The sequence below is a fragment of the Orcinus orca genome, chromosome 6 (genome assembly GCF_937001465.1).
Source record: "Orcinus orca chromosome 6, mOrcOrc1.1, whole genome shotgun sequence".
Classification (NCBI taxonomy): domain Eukaryota; kingdom Metazoa; phylum Chordata; class Mammalia; order Artiodactyla; family Delphinidae; genus Orcinus; species Orcinus orca.
In genome coordinates, this window is record NC_064564.1 from 38,327,178 (window position 1) to 38,348,838 (window position 21,661).

At 44.1% G+C, this 21,661-nt stretch overlaps 1 protein-coding gene and 1 long non-coding RNA gene across 2 annotated transcripts in view; one reads left to right on the forward strand and one right to left on the reverse strand.

Moving 5' to 3' along the window:
• Positions 1 to 21,661, reverse strand: part of LOC117198592 (uncharacterized) — a 342,215-nt gene that overhangs the window by 137,884 nt on the left and 182,670 nt on the right. The gene's annotated exons all lie outside the window — the stretch shown is intronic.
• Positions 14,531 to 21,661, forward strand: part of SLC28A3 (solute carrier family 28 member 3) — a 59,134-nt gene continuing 52,003 nt past the window's right edge. Inside the window, exon 1 of the mRNA XM_004285363.3 lies at positions 14,531 to 15,261. Coding sequence (XP_004285411.1) covers positions 15,184 to 15,261 — 78 coding nt within the window. The 5' untranslated portion in view covers positions 14,531 to 15,183. The remainder of the gene's footprint in view (positions 15,262 to 21,661) is intronic.

Genomic DNA, 21,661 nt, shown 5'->3' on the forward strand with positions numbered 1-21,661 from the left:
GGAACCTGGAGAGAAAGGTGACATCTAGAGAAGCAGCCACCTCCCCCCCGGGGGTGGGAGTGGGACAGGAGCACTTGGAATGAAGACAATCAGGCTAGAGAGAGGGTCAAGGAAAGAGCAGCGTCATTAGCAGAGCCAGGGCCCAGAGAAGTTAAGGAGAATGAGACCTAGGGATTTGGCCAGGAGGGTTTCTGGTAGAGGGATCTGACCTGAATACTTATCAATGATGTGTTTGAAATTGTCAACACAGAAACAAGTACCGTTTATTGCCTGTGTACTCATAAAGCCCCCTAAGCCACCCGAGACAGAGGATGAGCCCCGCGGGTCACACAGCCCGCGAGGGCTTGAAGCCTGTTTCTACCCCGCAGGGTTTCCCCTTGCCTCCTGCAACGCAGGAAACTGCATGTCTCTTCTGAACCAGTTCCTATGATCTGAAGTCCAAACGGGTTGAGTCGGCAAGTCCTCCGCCCACCCCCCACCCCCCACTCCCCCCCCACTCCCCCCCCCCCCCCGCTTTGAGCCCCCAAAGCCTATGGGGTGGCCTCACTTAACACCCAAGCCCCACCCACCCGGCCAGACCACGCCCATCGGGACACGCCCACTCTGAACCGCACCCGCTCTGGACCACACCCACAGCCTCCAGCAGACCTGTGAGTCAGGCTCACCTAGAGCCCCTAACTGCTTCACTCGCTTGCGTCTAGTGCCTGGTAGGCACCCTGCTTACTCAAAGGCGTGATGAATGACCTCTATAAGAATTATTAGAAAATGTCTTCTTTCTGGTTCATTATTTTGCACATTCATTCAAAAAACTCACTGAATTCTTAACAGCAAGAGACAGTACCACCTCCCACTGATGGAGAACTTACAGAGAGGTCTCTGCCTACTGCTAGGATCTGAGGAGAAACATTTGAAAAGACACAGCCTATGCGTCTAAGGATTGCAGAGACTGGCAGAGGAAATAAGCAAAGTAGATAATCACTACAAAGTGCATTTAGCTCTGGGTAAAATACCACTTTGCTAATCTTGTTTAATCCTCACAGCCACAAATAAATCTCAACATATACCAGAGGAATCAATGATACAAATGAAATTAAGTGGCGTGAACTCCACATGTGAGTTTTAAAATTCTCTATATAACCCCTTCACTCCCTTTTAGCTTAGAATGATTTGGTTGCCCAGATCTCTGTGTCAAAACTTTCTTTTGCTCCTTCCATTGATTTTGCTTTGGTTCTGTATGCATGGAGAGAGTATGCTGCCTTGTGCAAATCATTTAAGGATGCAGACACTCAATGCAGTATAAAATGAAAATGCAGTATAAGAGGGGTGTGAAAGTTGGAGGTGTGTACCTAGGTAGGTGCACCTGGGAGGTAGGTGGATCCCAGGAGCCTGGTCCATGTCACCTGGAGCAGCCAAGAAGGCATCACCAAGGAGGAGGCCCTTGAGGGGAGAGGCTTAAAAGGTGGGGTGAGCTTTGCTTGGTGGATTGCAAGTGGACAGTAAAGGGGGAGGTGAGGCTCTGGGGGTGATTTCTATACATAGAAATCACATGTGCAAAGCACTGTGGGAAAGTGTAGCCTGATCTCAAGGGATCTTTAATGTGACCTCAAGGAGTTCAGCATGGCTGATCATATTGTTGTTGGGGGATGAAAGATAATGCCATCTGGTGGGCGAGGACCAAGACTTTACCTACCTGGCTTAGGGTTTTTTTTTTTTCCTGTGAGTAATGGGGAACCACTGAAGAATAGTGAGCAGGGGAGTGACATGATGAAATGTCCACATGTGAAATACTTCTTGGGCAGTCATGTGAAGATAAACTGGAATAAAAACTATAGGTAAGAAGTTGGCAAGAAAACTATGGCTATGGTTTAAGTGAGAGGAGGTGAGTGTCTGAAGTGGGCAGGTATTGAAGGTGATTGAGTGTAAGACGTTAGAATAAATTAACAACCTAAACTCTCCCCCAAGTTTCCGACATGGGAAGCAGGGTGAATGGCAATGCCACATACAGATGAAAGGAAACAGGAATGGGAACCTGTTTGGGGGTTGATTTCAAGGTTGGTCACACTGAGTTGGAAGTACCTGTGAGATAGCCAAGTGGAGATGTTTCCAAATGTGGTTATGGAGCATCTGCCTTCTGCAAACTTGGACTTCATTGGCGTCTTTTCCTCATATCCTCCTACTCTCTCTCCACTGGTTCTCATGGGGTCATGGATCTTTAAGAATGATGATGAAAGCTCAAGACGCTTTCTCCAGAAAAGTACATGTGCATAAGAAAAATCCTTCTGTGTTTCTCCTTGATTCTCACACTAGTACCACACTCATAAGAGTTCTGACACCAGATGTCAGATACCAGCTGTGTGTCCTACAATTTAACTCAATTCTGACGCTATCTACCTGGAGATAGCATCAAATCCCACAGGTTAAGGGCTCAGTCCCACAAGACCTCCCCCACTCCCATTTCAGATGCCAATCACGAGTCCAGGTTGTCACCTGTGCTTCTGACCAGCACAGGTTCCAACAGCATTTTCATCAGGTTGGATTAATTTGAAAACCCCAAGATTCTCCATGGCTTGGTCTTTCTTGTGACCGGCCTCCATCCAGAAGCCATCAAGGAGCCCACCCAGAGTTGCCTCAATAGAACAAAAGACTCTCTTAGTGCTTAGGAATTTACAAGAGTTTCAGGAGCTCTGTGCCAGGAAAGGGGAAGGAAGACCAAATACGTATGTCTTATTATAAATCATATCACAACATGCATGCAAAATGCTTGGAAGCCTTTGGGAGATTCCATTCATAGACCTTATCTGAGAAACTCTGTAAATCACATCCCTGTGTTAGAGTAGGAGGAAGCCCTAGGGACACTAACAAACACCCCACGGATGGGTGGAGGAAAAGGAGTGACAAAGGCAACTAAGAGGAAGTGACCAAGGGAAGAGGGGTACCAGGAAAGGGCAGCGGAAGTCTAGGGTAACTGCAACCAAGGAGGGCCGAGATTCAGCATCAGAATAAGGACTGCGGGCTTCCCTGGTGGCGCAGTGGTTGAGAGTCCACCTGCCGATGCAGGGGATGCGGGTTCGTGCCCCGGTCCGGGAAAATCCCACATGCCGCAGAGCGGCTGGGCCCGTGAGCCATGGCCGCTGAGCCTGCGCGTCCGGAGCCTGTGCTCCGCAACGGGGGAGGCCACAACAGAGAGAGGCCCGCGTACAGCCAAAAAAAAAAAAAGAATAAGGACTGCCCAGGGTTTAGGGATTTGCAGCAAGAAGGAGTCGCTAGTGACCTCAATGCATGAGGATCCTGTAGTGTGATCAGGCACACGATGCGGAGAAGTGACCTGCAGAGGAAGTGGATTTAGTGAGGTCATTATCCACAGATGGGCATTGAGTGCCCTGCATACCTGAAATGCTTTCACCTGTGACAAATAACCAATATTTACTAGTTCGAGTCTCTTGAGAAATGAAAGTCAGGTTTAAGAATAGAACACTTTGAAGAAAGAGTGAGGAGATCTGAGAAGGCAGTGAGTGGAGAAGAAAAATAGAATGTACGAAGAGACGTGAGTTACAAAGAGAATTGGTTGAGTTGGTCTATGTGGATTGTTGGAGGATGGAGGGAATGAAAAGTACCCACCCAACTGGGAAGGTATCTTGAGACCATTTAATCAACAGATCAGTTTATTACAGTTTAACTTATTCCCAGGGTGGGATCGGGCAGACAATGATCCGGAAGCATTCACAGATGCACTCCACACCACCAAGGGGCCGCTGCGACAATTTTATAGTTAACCCCAGGTATGGGGGTACATGCTTGGAAACAGGATGTGCGTTCCTGAGTCAAGATGACTGATTGGGTAACTAGTCTCCTGGGCGCTGGGAATACGTCCGAGAAGGTCTTCATCATTGTTTGGGGACTAATAGCGCATAGAAACCACCTGGTCCTGATAATTAGTAAACAATATCTATTATCTACCAAGCCACTGACGACAGAGAAGTGATTTACTGCACAGTACAGGCCTGGGTAGGGTCAGCAGAAGGACAGGAAGAACTGTATGGGCCCAAGATGGCATCAGTCGTGTTAACAGCCATACATGGGTTCACAATTTTTTTTCCTTTAAAGACTAAATTTTGAGTCATTTTTCTATTCTACATGCAAAGTCAGAAATTAATAAACTTGGGAAAAGTCATTTCACTTACAGGCAATATATAAATAAGATATAATTTTCTCTCAGCAAAGATAGCAGAAATGTGTTTGGTGTATAAACTAAAGGAGAAAAAGCATCATTGCTCAACTTTAAAAATATACATGCATTTAAATAACCCACATCTGCAGTGAGGCTAATCTGCTGCACATGGAGGCTATAACTGGAAAATGGATGAAAAGAGCAGCAGGAAACAATTTTTTTAAAAAAAGAAAAAACCTTATTGTATAGAAGGGTGTGAAAACAGCCTTGTGCCTTGCTTCTTGGAATTAATGCTTCCTGTAGATAAATTACTAATTCTTCTTGGGGCAACATGGAAGGGCCCTTTTTTGCTGGATGTCACTGAGTGGACTCAAGCAAATGCCCTGAGCGTCCATACTTCAGAGCTTCTCTTCACTTCTTGCTCATGATCTGGGTCCCCTGATGCGCTCCACACATCAGGCCCACTTCGTGGAAGTCTTCGGGCCTTAGCAGAACTTCCTGGATCAAGATTGCAAAGTTTCTCTGCATTTAGAAAATCCTATCCATCTTTTTTGTTGATTAATTTACAGTTATTTATAACTACACTCTTAGTTATAATAACAGTAACAGCTAATGCTTCGATAGCCCTATGTGTCAACCATTAGTTGAAATGCTTTCCATACCAACTCACTCAATCTTATGAACATATGAATAAAGAGAGGGTGGCTGAGTTGTTGTCCAGGATCGCACAGGTAATAAGTGACAGAGCTGGAAATGAGCCCAGGTAATCTGCTCTTAACCACTACCACCTTGTTCTAATCAATATAGTCACCACACAGGAAGCACAAGAGTAGAATAATAAACAACCATGTTCCCACCAGCCAGAATTGACCACTAACTTTCAATCCAATTTGCTCTACGACACTTCTTTGTTAAAGAATCCAAATAGTGCACACAGCTAAACAATTCTTTCACCAAGGCCCCCGTTGGCCGCTGAACCAGGCTTCCTTGTCTTGCTCTGAAGAGGCAATCACTGTCACAAATTTAATTCCTATTCTTCTCATCTGATCTGTAGTGATGTCACAGGCACTTTCTGGCAAACCAGTTCCCTCTATTATTACCTGATTGTTACCCGTCTCCTGTTTAAGGAATTCTAGGCTGCAAAACCTCCCACCAAAAACATCCTGCACTTGTTTAGTTTTGCTTGAATTACCATTCTTGAACCAGGGATTGAGATAAAGACTACACAGAACTACAAGGACCGATAAGGCTCCACCTGGAGAAGTTTTAATGCTGAGGCTGGGCTGTGTGCAGAACATTCAGATAGGACAGGAGAGAAGCAAAGCGTGCCTTTACAGGAATTTAAAGAGCTAGGCTTCTGTCTCTGCCCCCAAGGCAAGAGCTCAAGGCAAAATTCTTGGCTTGGTCCCCAGGTCTTTCTCTTGCCTTCCAAGTCCCATAGAGCAAGACATGGATCTTTGTTTTGTTCACTGATGACTCCCAAGTGCCTAGAATAGTGCCTGGTTCATGATAGGCTCTCAGTAAATATTCGTTTGGGAGCTGAAGATGCCAAAAGCAGAAGGGGAACAGTGGGGAAAACTCAAGTCTTCAAGGCAGACAGCCTAGATTGGGTTGTCTGGCTCCAGCAGGATCCAGCTGTGTGACCCAGGGCACGGTGCTTAACTTCTGAGGCTCACCTGCTTTTATGGGTCTGGACAGGGAGGGCGCTCCATCGTGGTTCACTGGGGGGACAAAGCCTTTTACCAGGCAATTCTGCCTGGGGCACACCTTGCCCTGTGTGTGCTGTCTGCCAAGGCTGTGCTAAGTCTCCACTCCCTGATGTCCGCCTCACCCCACTCCGGAAGACCAAGACCTCAGCGCTGACAGGCTCCTTTGTGGTCAGCTGCCCTCATTTACGAGGAACAAAGAGAGGCAGGGCTTGGAATCTGAATTCCTACTCACTTCCTGTGACTACACAGCACAGGGAGAGTTATGGGGAAAACCCAGACTGCAACAGAAAGTTGCACACACTGCACGTACTTACGAAGCTCTTACTCAGCCTTGACGTTTCCCTGACTCAAAACAGTCTTGGATGGAGACAAATGAATATAGCCATTTTACAGGACCTGAGCCCCATATTTTACAAAAACAATCACTATACCAAGCTGATAACTTTGTAAAGATTCTTGAACGATTAAATTACTATTTGCCAAACATTGACGATGTGTGAGGCACTGTTGTAGGTGCTGGGAATGCGTCAATGAACAAAACAAAGGTCTCTGCTGTCATGGAGCTTATGGTCTAACAGGCAAGCAGGCAATCAGTGTAGTCAATAAGTACATTGTACTGTTTTATTAGGGGACAGGGCTATGGAATTTTTATTCTGGACTAAGAATTATGATCATAACAAATTTAAAGGATTTAGTGAACAAGTATTTGGAAGGAGTAGAATCAGGGCAGCCCTCAGTTTTACTTTGGAAGATGTTAAGAAAAATAGGCCAGTGTCCTGCCCGCCGACTGGGGGAAACATCACATTTTATCTTACATGCATTGTGTCCCAGGTTTTAGAACACAGTCATGCTGAATAACACCTTAATACCCTGTTTTGTATCATCTTTCATGATGATACACATTTAAGGTCCCCTCCACCATGCCCACCTCTCTTCCAGGCTCATGGTGAGGAAACTGGAGGTCAGAGCCCTTGAGTGACTGACTCACTCAGGTCCTGCAGGTGGCTTAACAATGGGAGAGTCTAGAACCTGGTTCCTGACACCTTGATGGGTTCTCATACTCAGCCTGCTGGAAGTCTAGAATCTCATGGGCTGGACTGGGATGAGGACAGGAGAGGGGAGGTTATACACAGCAATTACAGCTGTAGTATTTACTACTACAACAACAATAACAACAACAATAGCTAATTTATTGAGTCTTGAAAGTGCCAGGCCCTGGTCCAACAATTTCACAGATATTCTTATTTGGTCCTCACAAAACCCTAAGAGCTCTAGGAAACTGAGGCTCTGAGAGATTGCATACCCTGCTCAAGAACCCAACCTTGAAGAGGGGAAATAACGGGTTAGAACAGGCAGTCTAACTTCAGAGCTCGAGAGAAAAGACACAAAGACTTCCACATGCAAAAACAGAAGTGATGTGTACTTCACGTTGTCCCACATCAGACGCTCATAATATCTGGTGGACCCACTGAAAACAAATTGCCCATATGCATTGAAACTGGCCTGATCTCTTTCTTCTGCTATTTCACTGTCCTCCATGCCAGTATGTCACCTGTGTGCCATGACCTTGGTTCCATACGATATCCAGCACCCCACCAACTGTCCACTCAGTTACTTAAGACAAGCTGATCATCTTTGCTCAAGAGGTCTCCAAATCATGCTTTTCAAATCCCGTCATTCCTTTTATATTTGCTCTTGGCATTATATAAAGCATAGCTTCTCATCAGCTGGAGCTATTTGGTTACCTTGAAATGCAGTTCTTGCTGGATGATGTAAATGCTTACTTTTCTCTTTAACTTTCACAGTAAGGGATTAAACCTGCTTAAGTGGTGATAAATATGAGGGGGTTTTTCTAGAGTTTTCTATTTTAAGAATGGTTATGGACGTATGAATTTTCATAGACTTAATGTATTTCCGCTATAAACATTGTTCTTTTTGACGTTAAAATCATCTTGACTTTGACTACTTTTGAAGCCCTTTTCAGAGTATTCTTTTAGATACAACCTCCGGTTTAAAAATTTCCTTTTTGGAAGAAGTCATAGGTGCACCTGTCTGGTTCCTTTTAGGGGGACGGTATTTAGAAGCTGAGAACCAGGCCTTTAGAGCCCCTGTATAGCTGTGCTGTCTCTGTCCTGCCTCCAGGCCAGGCCCTGTGCTGGCACAGGGGATTCTGTGGCACACAAGACAGTCAGTGATCTCAACTAGAGGAGGTCTGGCAAGAAGATTGGGTGGTCTGGGGCAGCAACCCTGAGCAGCTGAGAGCTGAACAATGAGAATGAACCAGTCCAGGGGCTACACCAAGTTCAAGCGAAAATGCTCTGAGACCAGAACAGAGTCCCGAGGTCCTGGAAGATTTGTGAGCGAGAAAGAGAGTAGAACAAAATGAGGGGAAGCCCAGGAGGTCTGCCTGGGTCCTCCTGTAACAGGACAATGACAAACAATATCTCAGTACGTGCAATCCTCACAAGAGGACGCTGGGAATAGGATTTCTTTTTTTGCTTTTAGTAACTAAAATTTGTATTGAGCGAATGAATGGAAGTTACCCAGAATGATTATTTTGATGAGTGTGAAATAATGCTAATGAACGCTAACAAATGATAAGTAACAAACCACATTGAACAGAAAAACTCAGAAACCAAGGTTCCCTTGCTTACTTTTACATAGTTTTGTGTGTTTGTGATTGTGATTTTTACATTGCATAAGCAGGACATAGTCTTTTCCTGCTCAGATTGTTTCCAGCGCAGTAGACTGAGTAGAATTCAATATCAATATTTCCCAGCATTCACAAATAATACTGCAACTTCCAGATGTTCTACCAACTGATGTAAGAACCTTGACACTATCTCAAGCTTCTGCCAATATGTGAAATAACTAGATAGTGATGGGTGAGGCTGAAAATGAGAGCTCAAGATGTGGTTTAAACATTTACTTTTAGACTTAGAGCAACTTTTAAGGACAACTTACAACTTTGGGGGTACGTCCTTAAGTTTTTTAAATTCAATGTCACTGACAATTACTTGGCATCTCTATAATTCTGAGTCACATAGCTTGACCTAGTAATGACAAATCTTACAGTTTTAGGGATATGTTATATAAGAGGAAACCCCTATACCAAAAACCTTAACCTTTTTAGGTAGCAGAATCTTTGCTGTTGCTATTAAAAAATCCATCCCAACTCTGAACATAAATAATAAAATGTGTGTGGAATCTGTATTTAACAACATGGGGGGAAATATGTGGGATAATATATAGTTTCAGAGATGTAAAAAATACACATTAGGGTTTCTGGGGAATTCCCTGGCAGTCCAGTGGTTAGGACTCCATGCTTTCACTGCCGAGGGTGCAGGTTCAATCCTGGTCAAGGAACTAAGATCCCGCAAGCCACGTGGCACAGCCAAATAAAGAAATAAAGAAATAAATTAGGGTTTCTGGGGCAGTGAGTGGGCAGGCTGGGGTTGGGGGAGTGGGTGCTGAGTGTTAGGATGACACCTGGCTCTGTCTGCTGGCCGCAGCCCCACAGCTCTACTTCCTCAAAGGGGGATATGAGACCTTCTAACTGGAATATCCTGAGTGTTGCATGGACATAAAACCCATTTCACAAGAGAAGGTTGAGACTAAGAGTGCCCTCATTAGACCGAGTGAGAAACCAGTGCTCACTTCAGCTATAGGCCAGCTTCTGAGCAGGGCAGCCCTGTTGCAATCCTTCTATTCCTCAACCTTGGTGGCAGGAGATGCCATGAGGAAAATTGTACCTACTGTGTATTCTGGGTCAGTGGCATTGAAAACGGTCATTTCCCCAGCTTGCTCTCCTTATATGTGCCTGTCTCATCTCTGTGACACTTGTTTTCTTCCCTGCCCCTGGGAGTAGTCTTCAAGATATTGACTTCTGAGGTTCACAGATTTCACAATTTGATACTATTTTTTCTGTCTATAAACCATTTCTCCTGGAGAAAAGGAAATTTCTTAAAATCCATATGGAGGTGAAGAAAAGCAGTATGTTATTGTTCTTTTTTACAGTGCAAAATAAAAAGAGAAAAAAATATATATATATAAATTAACAATTTCCCTGCCCACACACATAACTGACAAGGAGGTTAAGTTTATAATTTGCATATATAATAATTCACAAAATGTCTTTTTGTATCTTTTTTACTTTGATATAATTTCAAACTTATAGAAAACTTTCAAGAATAACAAAAACTCTCATCATTTAATCAGATTCACCATTAACATAATGCCTCATTTGCTTTATTTATTCTCTCTCATCTCATATACATTTACACGCTGCTTTGTTTCTGAACCATTTGGGAATAAATACAGACATCATACTCCTTTATTCCTACATACTCCAATGTCTATTTCGTAAGGACGTTCTCTTGCATAACAACAGTATCATTATCAAGATGAGGAAATTTAAGATTGATACATTACTATGACCAAAATTCAAATTTGGTCAATTGTCCCTACATTGTCCTATAAGTTATAACAAACCTTTCCCTTGGTCCAGGACTCACTCCAGGATGATGTGTTGCATTTATCTGTAAAATATCTTTGGTATTCTGTAATCTGGAATGGTCCTCTGGCTTGTTTGTCTTTTATGACCATAACAATTTTGAGGAATACAGGCCAGTTATTTTATAAAACATCCCTCAATTGGCCCTAATGTCTTTCTGATTAGACTCAGGTTATACATTTGGGACAGTAATACCACAGGAATGATGTTGTGTCCTGCTCAGTGCATCTTATCAAGAGGCACAGAATGTCACTTTTCCCCATTTTTGCTGACCGTTTGGGTAAGGTGGTGTCTTCCAGTTTTCACCATTATAAAGTTCTCGTATTCTTTTTCTTTGATTAATATGTAATTGGTGGGGAGACACTAAGAGACATGTAAATGTCCTTCTCATCAAATTCTGCCAGCCACTAGCTTTAGCATCCATTCATGATTCTTGCCATCACGGTAGCAAAACGGTGAAGAAAACATATTTGAGTTTTCTCTTTCTCATATTTCTCTCTTTCTCATATTTCTCTTTTCGAGAGATTGCAATATTTTTTTCCAGTAGCAGCCTTATTTAGCTGACCATCCCACCCACCATTCCCTCACAAACTGTGTCTTGTTTTCTCATCTGTGAAAAGGGACAAAGAATGTTTCCCCTAGGTTGCCTTTTGGGGCGCTGCTGGCAGGTTTGCCCTGGAATCTTGAGTGTATGCGTTCTTCCTACAGAGCACCAGGCACTTATCATGCGATACCATATCAAACCCACCCAGCAGGCCTGTTATAAGGTGGGCACAACTATGAATCTCGTTTTGCAGGTAACAACAGATGTTTAGAGAGGATACCTGTGAGTAACTTGCCTGAGGTTCCAGCTAGTTAGCTTTAGTAAAAGGCAGAGCCTGGGTTGGCAGCTAGACTGAGTCCAGAGCCTACGTGCTTAACTGCTACCTTATACTCATCCAAAACAGACTCATGGCTTGCTCGTGGCAGGGACAAGAGTAGGATGAGCTGGGCAAGGTGCCTGGGGTGCAAAATTTAAGAAGGCTCCCACTCTCAGGTCCTGACCCTGTGCCCGCATGATACTGAGAGTGAGTGTCCCCTTAAAATGTGCACCCTAGGCTCACTTCGCCCTCCTCCAAGCCCTGGTTCTTGGGGAGGGCCGGCCAGTGGGAATTGGCCTCCGTCACAGTTCATTGTACAGCTCACATATATTCCTGGGATACCTGGGAAGGTAGGGATTTCCAGTTTCTCCCTTTGGTCAATGGACAAACTATTCAGCCTTGAGCCTGATCTGTTCTAAGCAATGCTAAGCACAGAGACTACGATGAGTACCATCCCTGCCCTCCTATAGCTTGCAGGTCTAAGCATTCACTTCCAGGGGAATAAATATGACAGGTCAACACTTGGGCCTTCTTAAGAATCACCTTGGGCTTCACTGGTGGCGCAGTGGTTGAGAGTCCGCCTGCCGATGCAGGGGACACAGGTTCGTGCCCCGGTCCTGGAAGATCCCACATGCCGCGGAGTGGCTGGGCCCGTGAGCCATGGCCGCTGAGCCTGTGCATCCGGAGCCTGTGCTCCAGGACGGGAGAGGCCACAACAGTGAGAGGACCGCGTACCGCAAAAAAAAAAAAAATCACTTCAATGTGCATTGGCACATTTTTTGAGGATTTCAAAGTACACAAATGGATTAAACTCTGCTGTCTTGACAACCTCATTGTTTTCCCTTTTCATTAACCTTTTTGCATTTATCTTGGTTATGGTTTGCTTTCCCCACTAACGGAATGAATACTTTGGGGTATTAAGTTCAGTTGTGCTTCCCTTGGGCTTTATTTCCTTTCAGAACTTAGCTCTTGACAGGACCAGGTTTCAGAAGCATGGGCTCAAATTACAACGTTGCCACTTAGTACTTACGTTCTTGGAAAAGCCAGTTTGTCCCCTGAGACTCAAGTGTTCCATTGGTCCACCAATGTGCCAAGATCATCTTTCCCAGGATTCTAAGTAAAGTGATACAGATGCCAAGTAATCTTAAATCACAGGTGCCATTACCCAGGCAGCAGCTGCTGTGCCTGCCCTTTCCTAGTACCAACTGTATAGTGGGGGTGTTGAAAAGCAAAATCTAACTACATAGGTGATTTTGTTGGAAAAACATCCCAAAGTATTTTCTATTTCAAATACACATTATTACTTTTTTTCTTTCTTGGATGATCTGAAAAATTCAAGTTGGTTAATCAGATTAAGCTTTGCAGCCATCCCAGGATTACATTTTTGGTTTATTAAACTACTTCAAGATGTATTTAAAAAATGTTATTCTGTAGTACGTGAGATGTCCTTCCAGGGAGGACAGTGGGAGCAGAGAAAAATTATGAAACATATAATACATTGTTCTCAACGTGGGACAATTTTTTAAAATTAATTTTACTCTTTTTGGAAACAATGTCACCAAAAGGAAAAGAATGACCTCACTATAGAACTACATGTATGAAGCAAGACCTACTATCATGTATTTATAATTTTTTTTACTTTCACATTTTTAATAAATTTGAAGGGGGTAGGGAGGTTTTTCATTAATGGGTTGGTATATATACAGCCCATGGGTCTTTGGTCTAAAAGCCAACTCTTAGGGAATGGAATAGGACATAGAAATCATTTGATTAAAAAGTCTAGTGATTCGGTTGCTACGCAATGGTTGCAAAGTTTAAAACTGAGTTTGAGGGACCCTGCAATGAAAATAGCTCAGACACAGAGGAGTTAAGAGACAGTTTCTCAGGCCTTGGCTCAGTTATTCCTTACAAATAACGATTCTGCATGACTAGGGAATGATTTAATATGCAGTCTTGGAAAGTTGAAAGGTGATTTTCTGGTCACAATTTCTATTCCAAATTGGGCAAAATGAGCCATTGCTTCTACCAAGGTACCATCATTTCTAGTGATAGTCCCATGAATCAAGTTAATTCTTGTGCTGCCAGGAAAGTCGGAATTTTCATTAGTTCTAAAAGCTCTTAACCATAGGTTTCAGATAGGTAGCATTTTAAGTTAAGACTTCTCTGGAAATGACCATCTTTTTTTTTGCATTTTAGCATCCAAGTTGTATGTGCAATTTGCTCTAATTAGGTCTCAATTTTTCCTATTAGCTGTTATTGCTGGAGAATGAAATGGGCAGGTCATTGTGTCTTTTAATCAACGCTGTAGTGTGATCTTGCTTGCACCATGACCTGCTCTCAAACATGCTTGTATCTTTTCAAACATACTGTCTGTAGCCTACGGGCAGAGAAAACATAGGATTGTTGCATTTTAAAAGGTTCATATAACAATATCTGCAAGAATGTCAGACATTTGAGTTACGTTTCTGCAATTACAACCATGAGTACAAGAATGAAGGTTTTTCTTTTTCTCTGGAGAATAAGGATCCTCCCTAACCTTAAACTAGATTGAGTCTTGAGCAGCCATAGACAATACATAAACGAATGGGCATGTTTGTGTTCCCACAAAATTTCATTTATGGACACTGAAATTTGAATTTCATAGGGTTTATTTGTATCACGAAATAGTCATCCTTTCGATTTTTTTCAACCATTTTAAAAGCTAGAAACCATTCTTAGCTCTGGGGCTGCATAAAAACAGGCAGCAGGCTGGGTTTAGCTCTTGAGCTGAGTTGTAGTTTGCTGCAGTAAGTGGCAGAGTCAGGATCTGAACCCAGGCAGTATGGGTCCAGTGAGCTCTTAACATATATATTATATATTATATGTAATACATATATGTTAACATATATATATATTCAATATGATGATAATGATAGTAAATCACGCTCTTTATAGAAAATCTAGCAAAGGATGAAAGAGAAAATAGCAACCACCCGCAAAACCACACCCCAGAAATAACCACTAGTAATATTTGATGTTTTCTTTCCATTCTTTTGTCTACTATATGCAGTATTCAGTTTATAAATTTTAGTTTTTCACGTATAAACATTTTTCACATTTCCACACAGGCCACACAATTATAATAATTAATGGATATGTGAGAGTTCATTTTAAATGTACTAGGGGAAATTGCTATTTTGAAAAAAATCCTACAGCTAATAATTTCATAAAGCAAAGAATCTTTTGATAAAGTTGGTCGCTTTTCATTTACCTGCCATATCTTTGCATTTCTAGGAGTTGGATTTTTTAAAAGCAACCTTGATTGCAGACAGCAGTAAAAAGGCTTTGGAATCCACCAGACCTGAATTTGACTTCTCACTGACCCTTTATTGGCCAAATGGCCCTGGGCAAACCGTCAGTTTTTGTTAATCTGAGGTGTTAACTGAGGTGATATTCAGGGACACCTCAGTTTTCCCTTGTTCCGAAGAGAAACCAAGACCACTATATATAATGTCCCAAGCAGGGACCGAGCACAGAATTCTGCTCACTTGGTAGCAGGCAGTACTTATGTTCCCTGCCACCAACCACTCCCAGTGCCCAGCACCAGCACAGGAAATAGATTCCTTTCCTCAACACTGTGAGAAAATGTCCTTTTCTGTTTTGAGCAGCACAGGAGTCTTCTTCCTGGAGCGTAAATGGGCCCGCGGGAATGAGGATAAGAAGAAGGATTAATGAGGTGGGTGGACCTGATCTGGAAGTGCCCACCCCGCCCCTTGCCACTCCTGCCTCAACCCAACCAGGAGACTTTGGTCGAAGTTTCCAAACTGAAGCAGTGTCCAGGTTCCTACAATAGCAGGTGGCATCCTGACCTAAGCAGAGGCAGTGTTCTATTTCACAGGTACAGGGGATCTCCAGCCCAAACATCTGAAAAGAATTCGGAGCCCAGCCAAATCCATGAGCAGCAAAAACTCTTTGGAGCTGCAGAGGACGGCAGCACTCACAGCCGAGGGCTACAGCAACACTGGCTTTCAGGTGAGCAGACCTTTCCTCTTGTTTCAGACCAAGTAAATGGAAGTAATGCTCTTTCCTTGCCTTTCTGGCAAGTTTCTTAACTACAGCAGAGGGCTTCTTGGAACGCAATAAGACTTTTAGTGGCACTCTTTAAGACTATTATTTTTCCTTCTTGGGTTCTTCTCAGGTTGACAAACCTGAAAAGTCTCTTAACCGAAACTGTTTTGGTCCCTGCCACTTCAAGACAAGATTGTCCTCTCCTACTTGTGTTTAGGGCTCATATGGCACAGATATAGTTTTGTTTTGTTTTTTTATGTATTTATTTATTTATTTTTGGCTGTGTTGGGTCTTCATTGAGGTGCGTGGGCTTCTCCTTACGTTGGCTTCTCTTGTTGCAGGGCACGGGCTCTAGAGCACAGGCTCAGTAGTTGTGGCGCACGGGCTTAGTTGCTCCGCGGCATGTGGGATCTTCCCGGACCAGGGCTCGAACCCGTGTCCCCTGCATTGGCAGGCGGATTCTCAACCACTGCGCCACCAGGGAAGTCCACAGATATAGTATTTACCTACAGACATTTTCCCAAAGAACTGGTGAGAGGGGAAGAATGGGGAAGAATCCAGATCCTGGATGTAGTTAGCACCTCAGGGTCCCTTTCTCTTAAACCAGGTCTCAGAGCCCCTGTCAGATGGTGGCCTGGGTACCTGCCCTGCTGCAGGGGGCAGGTACCCAAATCATCTCATGTCATCATCCAAAACTCACTGAGTGGTTAACACTGCTTGGCCCAGGGCTAGGTACCACAGAAGTCCTGTCACCATAAATCACCAGGCTTTTATCTGACTGGGTCTGGAATGGGGATTTTTCAGGGCTGTACCCAAGTATACTTCTTTTTTTTTTTTTTTTTTTTTTAAAAGCACTGAAGTAGCTTACTTCCCTGCCTCGAATTAGAATGAAATACATATTTTAAAAAATTTATTTATTTATCTATTTTTGCTGTGTTGGGTCTTCGTTTCTGTGCGAGGGCTTTCTCCAGCTGTGGCAAGCGGGGGCCACTCTTCATCGTGGTGCACGGGCCTCTCACTATCGCGGCCTCTCTTGCTGCAGAGCACAGGCTCCAGACGCGCAGGCTCAGTAATTGTGGCTCATGGGCCTAGTTGCTCCGCGGCATGTGGGATCTTCTCAGACCAGGGCTCGAACCCGTGTCCCCTGCATTGGTAGGCAGACTCTCAACCACTGCGCCACCAGGGAAGCCCCCGGGAAGCCCCCGGGAAGCCCCCAAGTATACTTCTTTTCCTAACCTGACACTCAACATGGGAAGCTCACATGAGCAGGTGTCAGCAATCCCTTGGGCTTCAGCTTCAATAAACAGGCAAAACAAATGTTTAGGCACTAACAAGGAAAGGAACAAGGAAGGTAAAAGGTCTTTGACTCAAGTTGACTCAAGTCCTGAGTCTTCTACTCACAAGTTATTGTAACTTCCTTGATCTTCGGTTTAGTTATCTGTGCATGTGTCACAGTCATGCTTATCTCATAGATTATAAGTGTAGGGGATGAAAAATCTTACCCTCTACCCTCTAATGTTCAGTTCCTGAGGTCTGTGAATTAAACTGACAAATGGCAGATAAACAGGAGCAAAGGCATATTAATAAAAATATTTATTAATATTTTTAATTTTTTGTACACATAAAAGTGACAGAAAAGAAGGCTTCACAGGAAAGAAGGGAACATCCCAAAGAAGCAGTAAGACTCAGAGGCTTATATACTATTTTAAAAAGGAGATAAGGGCTTCCCTGGTGGCGCAGTGGTTGAGAGTCCGCCTGCCGATACAGGGGACACAGGTTCGTGCCCCGGTCTGGGGAGATCCCACATGCTGCGGAGCGGCTGGGCCCGTGAGCCATGGCTGCTGAGCCTGTGCATCCGGAGCCTGTGCTCCGCAATGGGAGAGGCCACAACAGTGAGAGGCCCGCGTACCGCAAAAAAAAAAAAAAAAAAAAGGAGTTAAATTGTGGAGAAGTGACTAGACAAAGGAAAGAGTGGTTGGGCTCTTAGGGCAAATAAATTGTGGGAAAGTGATGAGGAAATATATGGAGGTAACTACTGGAAGATAAGGTTTGACCATGAGGTATCTCCTCGCCATCTCTGTCTCCAGTGACTATGGTTGTTCTTTGTCTGTTATGGGAGAGGGCAACACTCGCACGAGGGAAAATTATGCCCTGTTTTTAAGCAGATAGAGGAAGAGAAGAGATATCTTCTAAGAATTATTTTGAACTGAAGGCAAATGAGAAAAGGCAGACACAGAAAGAGCTCTCGGCTCTTCCTCTATCTGCTTAAATATGGCATATTTAAGCCAAAGTGGCATATTTGGAGTGGCATATCCTGATCGCCATCATAAGTGAGAAAAAAGCATAAAGCAGGGAGCCTTTTCTGATTCAAAAGAATGGAAGGGTTGGAGTGGGATAAAGGGTCAAAGTGAATATGGCAGCAAGAGAAAGGCATCTGCAGTGGAGAAGGGTGCCTGTTGCCAGCAGCTGGCTGCCCATGCTCAGTGAGCAAGACACAGAGCCGCTGAAAGCCGCCCTGTTTTCTATCCCTCACACTCTTCTCCCGCAGCAGAGCATCTCCAGGCCTCAGGGTGCAGAGCAGTGCCTCTCAAACCCCGCAGAGTACCACACACCAGCACCAACAAGCGCTGACCAGGTTATTCGTCCAGTGCTTCTCCTTCAACGAGAATTTCCAGAAACACGTATTTACTCAGCAAGATTGTTAACTGCCCCCTGGATGTGGCCACTGCTAGAGAGGGAGACGAGTTCAAGAAGGAATAATATGCTAACCTTGCATCACAGATGTTCGGAGAACATCAGTTAGAGCTTAAGGGTGGGCAGGGATTTCCCAGTTGAACAGGGAGGGGCGTCAGCAGAGCATCACAAATAAAGAGAACTGTCTGTACCCAGGCCCAGGGGCCTGAAACAGCCTGTGTGCTTGGGGTAGAGAAGATGCGGACCTGGGGCTGGGGAGTAGGGAAAGGGGGCAGGCTGGCGTCAGATCACGTGGCCTAGGCATTTGAGAAGAAAGCAATCAACATCTACACTCTCGGGAATTCCCTGGATGTCCAGTGGTTAGGACTCCACACTTTCACTGCTGAGGGCCCAAGTTCAATCCCTGGTGGGGGAACTAAGATCCTGCAAGCCACGCAGAGCAGCCAAAAAAAAAAAAATCGACACTATCAAATCATTAAAGGACTCTACTAGCCCTGTTAAAGATGGACAAAAAATGGAAAGAGATTTGTGTGTGGTTGGGACACCAGTTAGGAGGTTAGTGTGATGATCAGAAGTAGGTTAGAGGCGGTGGAAACTGACGCAGGGGGAAAGTACTTGTGCTCCTAAGAGGCCACTGCGTGGAATTGGGCAGAAGTCAGGGTGAGGAGTCAGAGCTGCTCTGCCTGCGAATATTTCCACGTCCTCCTCTGTAATATATGCAAAAAATACATGTAATATATGTTTTTAAAAATGCTGTCTTAGTTCACTCAGGCTGCTGTAACAAAATATCTCGGACTGGGTGGCTTATAGACAGAAACATATTTTTCACAGTTCTGGAGGCTGGGAGGTCCAAGATCATGGCATCAGCAAATTCTATGTCTGGTGAGGGCCCCGTCCTCACATGGCCAAAAATGCAAGGGAGCTCTCTGGGCTTTTGTCTGTTTGTTTGGCCGCACTGCACAGCTTTGGATCTTAGTTCCCCGACCAGGAATTAAACCCGTGCCCTCAGCAGTGAAAGCATGGAGTCCTAACCACAAGTCCTAACCACTTCCCTGGGACCACCAGGGAGGTCCTCTGGGGTCTTTTATATAAAGGCACTAAACCCATTCATGAAGGCCCTTCCCTCATGACCTAATCACCTCCCAAAGGCCCCACCTCCTAATACACCATGCGGGGCATGACATTTTCAAAACAGGAATTTGGCGGGGGGCATGGTGTGTGGACACAAACGTTCAGACCGTAGCAAGTGCCTAGCACAGTGTGAACATAGTAACAGTAGCTCTTGGTGCCAGGACAGGTTAAAGTCCACATTTCTAGCTTGAGATATCCACTTGGAAGTGATTCCCTTTACGTAGATAGGAAATCTAGGAATCGGGTTGGAGCAAGGAAAAGAATGACTTCATTTTGAGGCTGCTGGTTGAAATTATGATGCTGAACATCCAGATACAGATATAAATGGAGCAGGACGCTTTAGGCACACCTGCACCTGGAGCCTGGAAGGGGACATTGTACGTTTGGGGGCTGTTAGCACAGAGGTGGCCAGGGTGTGGATGAGACCACTGGGAGGGAAACCTGGGAAGTGCCAGTGTTTCAGGAGCAGCAGAGTCAGAGAAGTCAGAGGATGAAACAGAGAAGCCAGAGGGAGAGAGAGGACAGAACCAGAGGAGGGAAGGTCTGGGGAAGCAGAGGGGAAAGAGAACCACAAGGTGAACAGCAAAGACCCCTCCACGGTATGGAAGAGACACGTTCATCTGATTTGCTAATTAGGATATTACTGGTGACCGGGGCTGAGGGCCGGGACAGTCTGTGTTATAAGTGGGAGTTAAGAGACTGGAGAAAACGAGGACAGAAAGGACATTCCCCTGGCAGAGAGGAGAGGAGAGAAGAGGGACAGGCTCGGGAGAGGCAAGATGGAAACTGTAGGCAGGGTTTTTCTTCTCATTGTAAATTATGACATGCAGAAAAACACATAAAACCAAATAGACAACATATTATAAAGTGCGACCCAGGTCAAGAAATAGGACATTGCCATCCCTCAGCTCGGACACCCCTGCCCTGCACATTCTGTTCAACTGCCCCCCTCCCTCAGGCATAACGAGGTTCCCAACTTTGTGGTAACTACTTCGCCGTTTTGCCTTATGCCTTAACTTCTAATTATGAATCCTTAAACACTGCCTTTACCTGTTTTTGAACTTTATATAAGTAGAAAACCTCAAGAAAAATTATTTGCTTCCTTTAGAACATTTATATGGAATTAGGTAAGATGAATCATTTTGTATCTGGCTTCTTTTGCTCAGTTTTATATTTCTAAGATTCAGCCATAGTACTGTGTGTAACCAGAGTTCATCCAATTTCCTTGATACACAGTATTCTCTGTCAATACTACACAATTTATCTATTTTACTGTCAGTGGACTTTGCCTCGTTAAGTTTGGAGCTTTGGGGAACTTCAAAATAACAAAGGCAGCTATGAATATTCTTGTACGTGTCTCCTGGTGAATAACACTTGTATTTTGGGGTTATACGTAGGAGTGGAATTACTATGTCATTGGGAATACATACACACTTTCAACTTTGATAATAATTCCAGACTGGTTTCCTAAGTGGTTTTACCAGTTTATACTCCCATCCACAGAGTGTGAGTTCCTATTACTTCATAGCCTCAACAACATTTATCGGGTTTGTTAATTTCAGTGATTCTCGTAGGTATATAGTCATATATTAGGGAGGTTTGATTTTAATTTTCCTGTGTTATTGGCTATTAGATTCCTACTTTATGAAATACTTGCTCAAGTCTCTTGTCTATTTTCTCTACTGGATTTTGTCTTTTCCCTATTGATTCGGAAGAGTTCTCTTTCAAAATGAAAGTCTTCTATCACTCTGAAGCTGTCTTTCGCTCTTTAACATTTTGATAAACAAAAGTTAATTATATTGCGGCCCCATTTATCAGGTGTTTGTTTTATATATCCTGTTTAAGAAATCACTTTCTACCCTGCAAGATCATGAAGATACCTTCTCACATTTTCTATAAACTTGTTCTTGCTTTCTACATTGAGGCCTCTAGTCCCTCTGAAACGGATTTTTATGTATAGTGTAAGATGAGAGTCAAGTTTTCTGTGTTTCTACATGGACATTCAATTATTTCACCATCACTTTAAAAAGAAAAATCTTTTCTTCACTTGACAAATACCACAAATTCCAAGAGTCTATCTTTGGGGTAAGTTTTTTTAGAATAGGGCAACTGAAAGATTTTTTTCGAACTCAAAGAAGGGGAAAGGATCCAGAGAAAAGGAAGAGATGAAATTGACAGCAGGAGAGGTGGGATAAAACTCAGAACTTCTAACGGTGAAAATCCAGGCAAGTTTTTTTTTTTTTTTTTTTTTTTTTTTTTTGCGGTACGCGGGCCTCTCTCTGTTGTGGCCTCTCCCGTTGCGGAGCACAGGCTCCGGACGCGCAGGCTCAGCGGCCATGGCTCACGGGCCCAGCCGCTGCGCGGCATGTGGGATCTTCCCGGACCGGGGCACGAACCAGTGTCCCCTGCATCGGCAGGCGGACTCTCAACCACTGCGCCACCAGGGAAGCCCCCAGGCAAGTTTTTGAACGCACCTCTTTCCTAAAGCATGTCCCTTAGAATCCCAGCACAAGTGTTCTCCTGCCCATGAGTAAACATT